The 13448-nt window shown below is 37.4% G+C and overlaps 1 protein-coding gene across 2 annotated transcripts in view; it reads left to right on the forward strand.

The window, feature by feature from the left end:
- The first annotated feature begins 9904 nt into the window (after positions 1-9904).
- Positions 9905-13448, forward strand: part of pacrg (PARK2 co-regulated) — a 188573-nt gene continuing 185029 nt past the window's right edge. For both annotated transcript variants that reach the window (XM_061743421.1, XM_061743422.1), the window contains exon 1: positions 9905-10113. In XM_061743421.1, coding sequence (XP_061599405.1) covers positions 10045-10113 — 69 coding nt within the window. In that variant the 5' untranslated portion in view covers positions 9905-10044. The remainder of the gene's footprint in view (positions 10114-13448) is intronic.

Genomic DNA, 13448 nt, shown 5'->3' on the forward strand with positions numbered 1-13448 from the left:
GCACCGGGGACGACGGCTGCTCTCCCTTCAAATGTGACAAATACAGTGTGACATGTCAGTGCAAGCTCAAGAACATTGCCCACTTTTGCTCAAACTGGTGCATTTTTTTTTCTCCTCTGTTCCTTTTTCAGATACGCACAAACGCATGCACGGACAAAAAAACCATAACCATTTCTCAAAAAACATAGCAATAAAATACTAATAAATTCAAAAATTAAAAGGCAGTTGCTCTCCTGCAGAAATATACTTCATCCTAAACATAAATATTAACACAAGGGCACAAGGTTAAAACATCCGGTAGGTGAAGAGAATAACTTTGATTATTCTGTTACCATGGCACCAAGTAAATATTGGATACACATTTGGTAAAATGCATCTCTCACAAAAAAAGATGTGATTAAAGCAGCAAAAAGGGCCTCATGTAAAGTTCTGAGCAACTCTGACAAGAGCTTAATTGTGATTGGTAGACTTGCATACAGAGTTTAATACCTACCAAAAATCCAATCAGTAAACTGTCAGTGAGATCATGGGCACCTGAGACTCACTGATGTGTTTTGGAGGCAGAGTCTGGTCCATGTGGTCCAACAGTAAAGAGGTGTGATGCAAACCCACTGCAGACATCTTTAATACTGGCTGTCATAGAGTGTCAGATCACTGAGAAAATCATGAAATGAAAACAAGGCAGACGAAGTAGCCCAATGTTTTAGCCAAGAAAACCTAGGGCTGTGACTTTCATATGGATGTTACTTTTAACACAACCCTAACATATGCGCACTTTCATGGCATTCCCCGATGCTGGTGGCCTCTTTCACCAGGATGATACGCGCAGCTGTATTGCAAAAAAAGTCTTCAGAAATGGTTTGAAGAACACAACAAAGAGTTCAGTGCACTGACTTGGACTCCAAAATCTACATTCTATCAAGCATCTTTCAACTAAGAGGGTCAGATGCCAGAGCTTTGGTGCGTGGCAGCGCTGTAGACACCTTCAGAGGCCTTACAGAGTCCTACGCGGTTTGAACATTGCGGCTGATCGTCGCTGTGCGGCGTCTGTCTGTGTCTGCCATCTAAAGGAGCCACTCTACCCTATACTGTGTAAAAGAAATAACTTGCTTTTATTCTCCCTGGGTGCTCTTTTCTCAACTGTTCACTCCTCTCCACTCCGGTGCCTTTCAGTCACTCTGTGTCATTCCATCTCGGTGACACCTTACCAAAGTGCATTTCTGCAAAAGTGCATTTTGCAGAGACTCTCAGATAGGCTGTCATGTATATTTCAAAGGCATTTCAAAGCATATTCAGAAGTACTGAATGCTTTTTCACCAAGAGGCTACACAAGATGCACTTCTTTATTTTGTCATTCTTGAGTCATTCTTGAGTAAGACGCCTGTGAATGTCATTCTATGATTGCAGGGATTGGATTTAAGTGTTATTAAGACTTTGAAAGTGGGCCTATGAAGTAGCTGTAAGAAAATGTTTGACATTACCTTGACGTTTAAATAAGGTTAGATGAAAACAAACCAAACGAAGGATTTTGTTGTTGCATAATCTAAGCATAACCGTATATTCACATACAGTTAGAATATATCCTGTATGATATGTGATGCATGTATTTTATAAACATTCAACAGCTGATAATGGAAGTAGACCCAACACTCGAGGGACGACAGCTAGATAATCAATTTGTATTTTCTGCTTTCATGCTGTTAAGGAAATTGTGGTAATTTCACTTGTATCTCTGCTTGTCCTCATAACCCCCACCCAGGATCTTGATTGCCAGGGAGGTGTTGATAATATTTAAAGCTAAACACCATCTGTTCCCATGGCCTAACCTGAATACTAATACAGCTGCAAAACTTGCAATTAACAGAGCCGAGATGTCAGGAACATCGGCGTATTAGTCTTTAAGCATCCTGCTCCAGGAATAAAGAGGCAGATGTGATGTGCGGCAGAAATGACTTTTCACTTTTAGCAAAAAAAAAAAGAAAAAAGGAAAAAATTACATCCTCCTGTCCCCCATTTCACTTCCTCCATCTGCCCTTGTTAGATAGGATCCTCTGTATTTTTACTTGGGGAGATCTGCTTTGAAATATAAAGGCCTTATAAATTCATGCCTTTCTCTGTTTGAATGTTTTACACTGATAGCAGAGAAGCATCAGTTCAGGTAAATCAGAGGCATGCTGTCTTACCTCTGAAATTAAAGCAAATAGCATTTGTTCTGCCATACATATTTTATCGCAGCGGGGATGTTTGTTTATTTTTCTGACTGTCACACTGAGCATGAATAATAGGAGAAGGCATCTGAACCATTTGATTAAAAGATATTTACTCGGAAAAAAAATAATCACATTCTGTACATAACATCTATATGGATGCACCTGAAAATCCAATTTATGGATGGAAAGTTTCTTTGTGTTCAGTGTCAATAATTATATTTCTATTTCTTAAATGTCTTGTTTAATCGCTGCAGAAATTCTACTTCAAAGTCAGCATGGTCTGTGTTTCCATTGTCATACATTATACGAAATGGCAAACGGAAAGACAATGAAGGGCGAAAGGAAAAGAGGCATTCATTAATTCCAAAATGCCTGTTTTAAAGCAAATGTGACATGCGATGTGCTTGCTGCTGGATTCAGTGCGCTGATTGGCTGATATGTGGAGAACAAAGCAAGACGGATAGTTTTTTTTTCAAAATATATATTTCTTCTGTACTATAAAAAAAAAAAAAAAAGAAAGCAGTAAGACTTAATAGTAAGACCAATAATGTCCCGAATGTGCCGGTGTAGATTGCGAACCGCAGCATCGCTGTGCTGCATTCTCTGATAGTGGTCCTGCGGAGATGGCGGGGTCAATGTATCATTGTTTCTACAAGTTCAAGAAATTCACGTTCACAGTTATTATTTGTCAGCTTCAGCTTTTCATCCATCTGGGATTTTGTGCTCCCATGAATGACTTTTGTCTCTCAGCTGCACACGTTTTCATCAGAGTGCACAGCGGTCACCTTGTTCAGAAAAAAGCAGACTTTAAAATCGCCACACGTTTGATACATGCTCTGCAATAAACCAAACAATGGCAACAAAACAGGCTTTCGAAAGCAATTGAAATGTAATATGAATGTAAACAAGTGGAACTTTTTTTATAGCAACATAAAAGCTGCATTCCTAATATCTAAATAGATTATAAACTTTACACATGTTTTTGTCTTGATTGAAGACTGCATTTTTCCCCCCCCATTAATTAATGGATATAACGTTGTATGTATAATCAACTGTATAGTTGACTGCATGAATATGAATTCACATTGGTGTATTTACATATGTGTTTTTAAAATTACATGTATGTATATTTCCATACATAAATAGTATGTACGTGTTACTTTCATGTAGTTCTTCTCGAAACCTTAGCTTTAACTTTGCACCTGTACAGCTCTCTATCCCTATCTCCGCGTCTACTACACAGTGTAGTAGAACGTAGTTATGGCCAACTTTTGTGTGCCCAAATGGGATCACGGGTGTCAATGTTCACACATTCAGGTTCATGTGACATTGACCTGCGGGTGACAGTATCCTCTGGGGGGGTTAGGTGTTGCCAAAGCTGCTGAAAGCACCAGTAAAACTGCGCTGTGGGGCATGCAACATTCAGTTGGTTTTACTTTATTGATTCAAAAAAGCTGAACAGCCCACTGTGACACAAAGACTCATAATCTGTTTACGATTAAAGTCTCTCTGTGTTTGACAAACACATACATCTGCATTATCTATTAAAAATGTAATCATGTTAGCAATTATCAACCACAGGGCAGAAATTGTATAACAGATGTATTCTATATGTTTAACATCTGGTTCTATCCAATGATTGCTGCTTTGGTCCAGTGGGCATGTTAGAGTTTAAGCTGTGCACGAGGCCAATCTTTGCCATCCAATATCAGCTGGTCGTACAGCTGCCTCAATAATGCATGAAGATCAATACAGTGTGGCTTCGTATGCCAGGCCTTGCAACTCCTTGCCTGTATCAGGTATTCTTGCCAACTGGTCCGCCGTTTGAAAAGATCTATGCCTTTGGATTTATCAGGCCTCAGGGGAGGACAGACTACAGTTTGGATACCAGGACTGCTATTGTTTGGAGTGAAAACAAAGCTAGCTGTGTTGTGTTTGGGGTATCTGTGACATTTGCAGTTTTATGGCAGCATTTGACGATGGGCTGCAACAGAGGCATTTTCAAGAGATCAGAATTAAAGAGCATTTTAAATTTAATCCATCATCCCAGGACGTGCATCTGTCACTGTAATTTTATTGCAAAATAAAATAAAAAGAAATGATAAGGTACATATTTCGAACAGTTACTGTATACCAACCGTGCCCCCTACACCCTGCTACAATGCATTTATCCATTCATATATTCTTACTAAAATAAGTTTTTAGTATTGCAGGATTACTGAGGCTTTGGAGAACAATTTACAAGTTTAGTTCAGCTTTTATGTTCCTTACCTAAGGAACAAACTCCCAGAATGCATCAGGGCTCCTGAAACTCTCATTTGTTTTACAGGTAAGTCGATGTCAATGTAATCCACCACACTGCCCTGCAACCTTTATATCTTGCATCCTATTAGCTTTATTCTTTTTTAACTTATGTCCGTCTGTCTTTAATTCTGCTGACTTTAATTCCTGTATATGAAATGTGTTACAGATACCCTTGCTGTGCCTTGCATTCAAATGCGATCAAAAACTCCACGGGATACTTCTGAAAATACCAAAGGCATCATGTTCATTCACAGACTGGTTTATTCATTTGCTCAGTCACGTTTCATATTTTCATTTTTTTTCCTGGGTCATGGACTAGCACTCCAGCATGGACAAGGCAAACAAACACAGTGGGCATGAATGTTGAGAGAAACCAGTTAACAAACTTGCAGCATTTGAACTCCAAACACACACCTGGCTTCATGCTGAAGGTTTGATGGCCTTTGTGCTGCTTGTTGAGTCAGACAAGTTGTTATAACAATGTTTCAGAGTGAAGGTGAAAAAGCAGGACTTCTGACAAAATCACATTGATTCATTTTTATTATGGCTATGGACGTTAACCTCCAGCTGACTTTTCCCAAACCTTTTATCTATGCTTTTAAGTTTTACAGCCAAGTCTGCCAACAACCACGTAGTGAACTTTGACTGTGAGTTGAGATTTTGGTTTAGTCTATTTTTCAGACTTGAAAAAAATGGCAAAACTAAAGTATAATATTGGGAAATACTGTAATTTATTCTTTCATCTACTCCAGCGTAAAGATATTTGTAGAACTGTTTCTTCCTGAACATTTTTAACAAAAGTCATGACATGGATAACAGGTATAAGGAAACTACCAATGTCAGGATGATGTGTGGTGTAATGTGTAATGTTCAATTCAGTTTTATAATATAGCCTGTATTATACAACAGACGTCATCTCAAGGCGCTTTTCAGAGACCCAGAACACGAGTCTGTCAGTATTTCAGGCCAAAAGTCAAGGTTTTTCAGCATTTTGATAAATTAGCATGAAGTAAAAGTCCTCATGCACACCACAGTCGTTTCAAAACCACACATAACCTATTGCAATTTAGTATATATGCTGCCATTTAGTCCAGCATTGTTTGTTAGTTCATATGCAACCTGTAAAACAACTTTGTTACAAAAGGAGGCCAACCGGCTCCAGCTGTGATGCATTGCACTTTGGGACATACGAAGAGTAGACTTGTTAGTTTCAGACTAGAAACTTTCCTGGAAGTAGCAAACGATACAGAAACATCCGACACATTGCACATTGGTTGCATACTGCCTGAAAGCTATTTTGCAAACCAGCCTTGATGACAAGCTGATGGAAGTCCATGCACTTGAATCAGGATGCTAGAGCAGGGAACCATCTAAAATGTTCATCATCAACACCAGAACCCCCTCTTTTCACCACATCACCCCTGTTCTGCAGCAATTCCATTAGCTCCCGGTTAAATTCCGAATCACCTTCAAAATCATCCTCCATACCTTCAAAGCACCACCCCCCCCCCCAGTTTGTTTGATCTAATCTGTGTTTACACCCCCTCTTGCTCTCTGGGGTACTCCTCCTCCCTCTACCTCTCTGTGCCTTCCGCTCATCTGAGCACCATGGGGAGCAGAGCTTTCAGTCGCTCTGCTCCCCAACTCTGGAACTCACTCCCACCTGACAGCAATAGTGACTCTTTACCCCAGTTACCCCAGTTCAAATCCGGACTCAAAACACATCTGTTTCCATCAGCATACAACTTCTAATCTCTTCTTGACTTTATCTTTATATTGTACTTTGTCTTTTTTATTTATTGTATAAATGTCCTTGAAAGGCACTGTTAAATAAAATGTATTATTATTATTATTATTATTATTATTATTATTATTATTATTAGTAGTAGTAGTAGTAGTAGTAGTAGTAGTAGTAGTAGTAGTAGTTGTTGTAAAACTGCCATCCCTCCTTTCCATCCCTTATGTCATTTCATCAATGAATGCGGTTTTACTGCTATTTCAACATTTAGAGTCATCACCAGAAAAATAACACCAGAAAAATAACTTATTTGACAATTTTCACCTGTTTCAAGTAAATTTTCACTTGAAATAAGTAGGAAAATCTGCCAGTGGGACAAGATTTATCTTCTTATTACAAGCAAAAAAATCTTGTTCCACTGGCAGATTTTTCTACTTATTTCAAGTGAAAATCTACTTGAAACAGGTGAAAATTGTTGTTTTTTCCAGTGATGAGTCTTGTTTTAAGTGTAATGAGATTTTTTTTTTTACTAAGATGAGACTGTTTAACTAGAAATAAGACAAATATTCTTGTTAAGATTGTGAGTTTTTGCAGTAATCCATTTAACTTATCCTGTGAAGGACAGAGGCATATTGATAAGTTCAGAAAACTGTTTTTTATTTTTGTGTTTTGATGTATTTGATGTAAGCCCAGTGGATATTTAAAGCTTAAAGAAGGCTGCATTTAACTGCTGCTATGTCATTCCTGCAGTATTTCTGCAGGTGTTTTGGTCAGTGCTATTATTTTTAATATATTATATTATTTGTAATCAGCACAAATTATCTGTCCCCATATGATAAAATCCACCATCACCCCTGATTTCTTTTTACAACTCGAGTACTGTCTATAGGCCTATCTAATTCAGGAATACATGAGCTACATACAGTATCTCATTTATGGTCAAAGAGCAATAATACAATGGGAAATGGCTCATACAACAAATCACATTACTTTAAAATGTTGTGCTATTTTCACAACCTGTGTGACAAGAGTTTTATGAGCTGAGGCCAAAGTGTAGAACGAACTAGAAATAATGTGTAATAGAATAAACTCAAAGGTGGAGAGTGAAACTGATTTAAAGAGCAACCAGATATGAACATTTAGAAGACAAATCATAAGAATTAGAATATTTAACACTAAAACGAGAAGGAAAAAAAAATCTATTGACCATGACAATCTGACAAAGTGTTAAAATCCGACAAGCCCCTGGCCGCTCTCCCTACTGCTTAATGGCCAACTCTAATGGCTGTTTGTCTTGTTTCATGGTAATTGGGGAGCAACTGCCTCTGCAGCAATGTCTCTGCAAACGTCTCCCTACTGAGTTTCTTCTACTGGCCCCTTCTGGGTCCTTCGCTTTGTACGTACCAGTTTCAGCTCTAATGATATTGTAATTGCTGTTTTCCCACACAGTGGACAATGGCTGTCATGTCTGAAGGTAGCCTCGCAAATGAGCTGGATTTCAAACCAGCGATGACCACGATGGCAGACACAGATGTGTCAGAACAAAAACATATCCATCAAAGCACACTGCATTGCCATTTCTTTTTGATTTATTTTCTTTTTTTTTAATGGTGTCTCTCCCATATTCATTTCTACTGCGGTAACTAGCTGGAAATGTCTAAGTATTTGTTTTTGAAGATAGCGTAAGCCTTTAGCCTACACAATATATCACATGATCTGATCGAAAATAATGATACACTTTATATACGCGCTTTTTGCATAACCTGTTTCTGCATTTCACCAAATAGTTTTCTCTTCAAACATACACAGAAAGGGAGAGGGTGCAGCTCCATCTGAACAATGATTTCTCAGTCAAGCTGAATTCACGCTGACGCTCCAGTTTGCTCACTTTGCTTTCTGAAAACTCCCTTCTCCCTTTTTTTAATCCTCTAAAGAGAGAGAGAGAGAGAGAGAGAGAGAGAGAGAGAGAGAGAGAGAGAGAGAGAGAGAGACTATAGCACTGAATGCTGACAGGGACATAACCCTGCATTCCTTGTTTACAGTCGCACTTTCTGCTGCTATACCACCTTCTCTCAATGGAGCCATAAAAAACAAATAGGAGGCTTTTAGAGAAATTGCTTGCACACTGAAGATTAATAACAGTTACACAAGTTCACCCAAGAAAGTCTCTAGAGGCAAGAATGATATTGGAAGATTAAGAGCGTCACGTCCCTTAGTTGGAATGACTCAGTGCTGAGGTTGCTCTCAAACCAGCTTATTGAAAAGCAAGGCCTCAGTCTACATGCCATACAAGGGGCATCAATACGTACTTACCTCTGCTTGAGGGTGTACCTCATGAGTATAATGACGAGCTAAGGGTGTGATCGTTTATTTTTGTAACTGAAGGAAATGGCCTGAGACAGAGGGACAAGAAAAGTAAAGTCATCCTGTGTGAAGCAAAGTCTTCTTTTTACTGTTGGACATCTTTTTTTAAGGGAGACCTATTTTGGCCTTTTCTCACCAGCTGAAACAATTTTCTTGATGTCTTCATAAAATGTCTGACATTTGCGCTACTTATGTTGTTTGTTAACCACCAATAAATAAAGGAAGAAGATGGCAAAAAAAGAAAAAGAGAAAACAAACTGAAGCAATATCAATGCTGAAGGAGCTGAAATGGTTGCTCTGTTCTGTTTCTGTTTACATACACGGCAACAGTGGAAATGAATGAAAAGAAAAAAATTGTACCAAAAGAGGACTTGAGAAAGCTATATGTGGCATCTTCTGCCCACAGCATATAAAATAGGCACCAAGTCCGCACCACTCCCCTCACCCAGCAGTTTTCTAGGACTGCTCTGAGTACATAACCCACAGCAAGGATGCATGCCGGTGATTTAAGCCCCACAAAACTACCCCAGACCCCTGCTAATGCCCGTGTTAGGTTCTGTGTTAGGAATTACATAAAATCCCTTAACCCATCGTTAACAGAAGAAGTTCTGGTATCATTCAAAGCCTGATTAACTGATCAAAGTTATTTCTGAAAACAAGCCAAAGATTAGATTTTCTTTTATTTAGCTAATAATATTTTCTCACTCTCAGAGGGGCAAAAAGAAATATTTAAAATCTCTTTTTCTATAAATCTTTGATTCTATTATGTCAACAAACTGTAACTCAAAACTTTAGATTGACTTAGTGTTGTTTTTAAGAGTTTTGGTTTCTTTGAATTCATGGAACCTAATACATCTTGATTTGCATGAAATTTCATAAAAATGAAATACAAAAACTAAGTATACAGTTGCAATTTAAATATGATCCATATTAACTTAAATACTGTGCTGTTTCATCTTAATTGAATTAATTAGAAGGAAAGATGAAAAGATAAAAGGGCAAAGAGTGATAATATAATAAAACAATAATAAAGATATACAGTGAATAAAGTGTCTTTGTTTTGCTGCACTTGATGCTAAAAACAACAAAATTAATAGATAAATGAATGAAATAAAATAAAAATGTGTTTCCTGTTCATTGTTTTGGCAAATACATAGATCTTCCTATGGATAAAACGCCACACTTTGATCAGCAGGATTTGACAGGCTCTCTAAAGACCTGCGGAGTCTCCGTAGCAACCGCGCCAGAGCGTCTCCTCACCGGAAACAACAAACCAAACAAAGACGAGACTAAAAACAAGCCGTGGTGAAGTTTCGAGCGCTGCTAAACTGTTTTCAAACTGTTAAACAAACGACACCGCCATTTCTTTTCAACCGGTTTCGTCAACTTCGCTTAGAAAATAAGAAAAAAAAGAAAAGACCTTTCCAAATGTCAAAGAAGAGAACAGAGGCAACAGCAGAAGCCTTCACCTTGAAGGCCATGGCGAAGAACGTCGTGGTGAGTTTAGTCATTTACCAGTGTGTGCAACGTATTTTTTTTTTATTCAGAAAATAAACAATTAAATAAATAAAAGTCTGACAGCATGTGACACCGTGAAGCTCAGCTGCTTTGTGGTAGCGACTGTTTGAACTCCCTTATTCTTGCACCACCGTTACACCACCGACGCTGCTGGTTTTAGTTTAAACTGATGGCTTAAAAAAAAAAGAAAACAAAATATGAGGCTCAAAGTGTTTCACCATTTTGAATCATATTCTTCCACTTTTTATTCCTAAGTGACGTTTCTTTTATGTTTGAGATGCTATTGTTTGCGTATAGTGTACAGAGCAAACAGAAAAACAAATATGTCCAGTGAGATGTGGCAGCAAGAAAGATAACATCAAAAATGAACTAACCCTCTCCAGCCCTTATTCTCTGTTCTTTTTCTTCTCTGTGCATGTGTCTAAGCCGCTGTGTTGAAAGCCAACACTTTTAAATCCCATGCCAAAGCTTTACTGCTATGATTGGACACTCTGAAACTCATAAGGATCTGAAAAATGTCTAAGAAATATGCAAATTCATGGTATTAAAACAGCATTTTGCTTTTTTATAGACTAAACATTAGCTTGTTGGACATGTGGCTCATTTTGGGGATGTATTTACTTTGAAAGCCTAAGAGTTTTCTGTGGATTTCTTAGCTAGAATAGATTATTATAGATTCTGCTGATATTTTATTTCAGGAGGAATAAAAACACATTTAGATTTCATTCTGGGAACCTTGGACTACCAGTAAACATTGTTAAAGAGCTTTGACCTATTTCCAAAGACAGTTTTACTTTCCTTTCATTTACTACAAATAAAGATGGATCAGGAATGTGTAATATATAGTATTGCAGTAGAAATTACTTCATTACTTCATTTTTGTTTACTTCAGGGACTTTATTGAGTGGTCAGTAAAACCTCTTTTTGTCTGGTCAAAAAAAATACAATCATTTATCGAAATGTCCAGTCAGTATCTCATTATACAGATCGACTGCTCTATTTCTAGGTCTCTGAGTTAATGGCAGAAAGATGATCCTCATCTTGTTGTTATGGTCATTTACAGTATACTGTATAGTACTAGTTCATCTTGTTTGTTGTGAAATATATAAATATACCTTGGCAGTTCAAAAAAGCCGTGGCCATATTCACATCATCTGTTTTGTGTGTGTATGTTGTGCTCCTGAAGCTCTGAAGTGCTGTGTGGTGTATCTACTTTGCTGACCTTTCTGCCGTCGAGCTGCTGCGGTGGCACTAACTGTCTGCACAACCTTTATTGGCTTTGTCAGTGGCCATAAGCACATCACGTTCTGTGTAATCCATGGTTGTTGGTGTAATTTAGATATTGGAAACATTAAAAGCTTTTCAGTGATAGCCTGAGACAAGTCACTTGTAGTTGCTGAAATTAATAGAAAATGTCATCATAACATGTAAGCTATATTGAGTTTTAATGTTTATAACATTATCATCCAATATGCATGAAAGAAGATTGTTATATCCTCATAGGAGGCGACACCCAATATATCTTTAAAATATAATATTGGTGATTTCTTTCAGTCATGCACCCTAATTGTATATTTTACAGGTGGGACAAATCTCTAGAGATGAGAATTGAAAATCGGTTGAACCTCAGAACCAGTTTCAAATTTCAAGAAGCATTGGAACTGTAAGCCTCTAAACCTGCCAACTCTATTATCTATGCAATGGGTCTTAAAAATGCAAGACACAAAGGAGAGACATTTATTTTGACATGCAGCGATGGAGTGACAGACTCACAGTGTGAGTAACTGTTTCAGTATCTGGTTTGAAACTGCAAAGACATGGTGTTAATGACCTGTGTAACATTGTTTTTTTTTGTTGCTTTTTTTAAATAATTTGAGGCAGTATTCCAGCTGCGTTGAGGCCAAAAACCAGTGTATGTGTATTACTACATACACATGCTGTAAGAAATTTATGACTGAATCTATTGTTTTAAAATGCCTGTAAAGATTTTAGTCAGACTGAAATCAATCAACATCAAACGATATATAATTGGAGTAACACACCCATTTAATCTGGTTGAAATCAATCTATGATGTATCTGTTGTTTTGGTGTATGGCAAGGGCCAACCATCTAACATCTGGGTTGAGTTTCATGTGGAACTAAGATTTCGTCTCCACTGACTCCCATGTCAAAATGTACGACGGAGTATTAGGGCCAAACTAAGACAAAAAAAATTGGAAATTACGAGAATAAAGTCATAATATAATGAGAATAAAGTCGTAAAATTACGAGAATAAAGTTGTAATGTTGCGAGAATAAAGTTGTAATAGAATAAAGTCGTAATATTATGAGAATAAAGTCGTAATATTACGAGAATAAAGTCGTAAAATTACGAGAATAAAGTCGTAATGTTGCGAGAATAAAGTCGTAATAGAATAAAGTCGTAATATTATGAGAATATATTACGACTTTATTCTCGTAATATATGACTTTACTCTCGTAATTTTACGACTTTATTCTCGTAATTTTACGACTTTATTCTCGTAATATTATGACTTTATTCTCGTAATTTTACGACTTTATTCTCATTACATTATGACTTTATTCTCGTAATTTCCTATTTTTTGTTTTTTTGTTTGGCCCTAATACTCCGTCGTACAAAATGTCCTTCTCTGGAGCAGAAATAAACATATTTACAGTCTGGTTCAAAAGACCATTGTGGTCTCGATCATTTGATTTCACATCCATGATAACTCGCTACCATGCCACCCGCTTCGAATGCAATCAGCATTTTGTACTAACAGCGTGGGCTAAACCCAACAGTAATTTTTGATTGCACCATTGAGTCAATACGTGAAATATAATATTCTGTTGGGAGCTCTGCAGATATTTTGGTGACAGTCTACTGAAGGAGCTGGTGCTCCATGCTTTGGTCTGCAAACAATTCCCTTCACACCAAGGCAAGAGTCCAGATGAAAGACTTAGTTGAGCTCCAGCAGTAGCACAACTAAACTAAAATGTATTAAAAGAATTGGACTAGTAAAAATAATTGATATTTGCATATGTATTGATAAAATCTTATCAGTTCCCATCCCTACACGACTCACTAGAAAAATCAAACTCATTGATAAAGTCTCCATTTTAAAACAAGTGTAGAGCATCTAGTGTTCATGTGAACAGCAGAGTTATGTTTTGCTTTGCTTTATTCCAGAGATCAAAGTTTATAGGAAACATACCCTGAGATGACATATTTCCTCTTGTTAGTCTTCTCTTTTCATGTTAACATGCAGACAGCAGTGTCATGTCTTGGTTAGGTGCATGTCAGATTAACATA

The sequence above is a fragment of the Cololabis saira genome, chromosome 16 (genome assembly GCF_033807715.1).
Source record: "Cololabis saira isolate AMF1-May2022 chromosome 16, fColSai1.1, whole genome shotgun sequence".
Classification (NCBI taxonomy): Eukaryota; Metazoa; Chordata; class Actinopteri; order Beloniformes; family Belonidae; genus Cololabis; species Cololabis saira.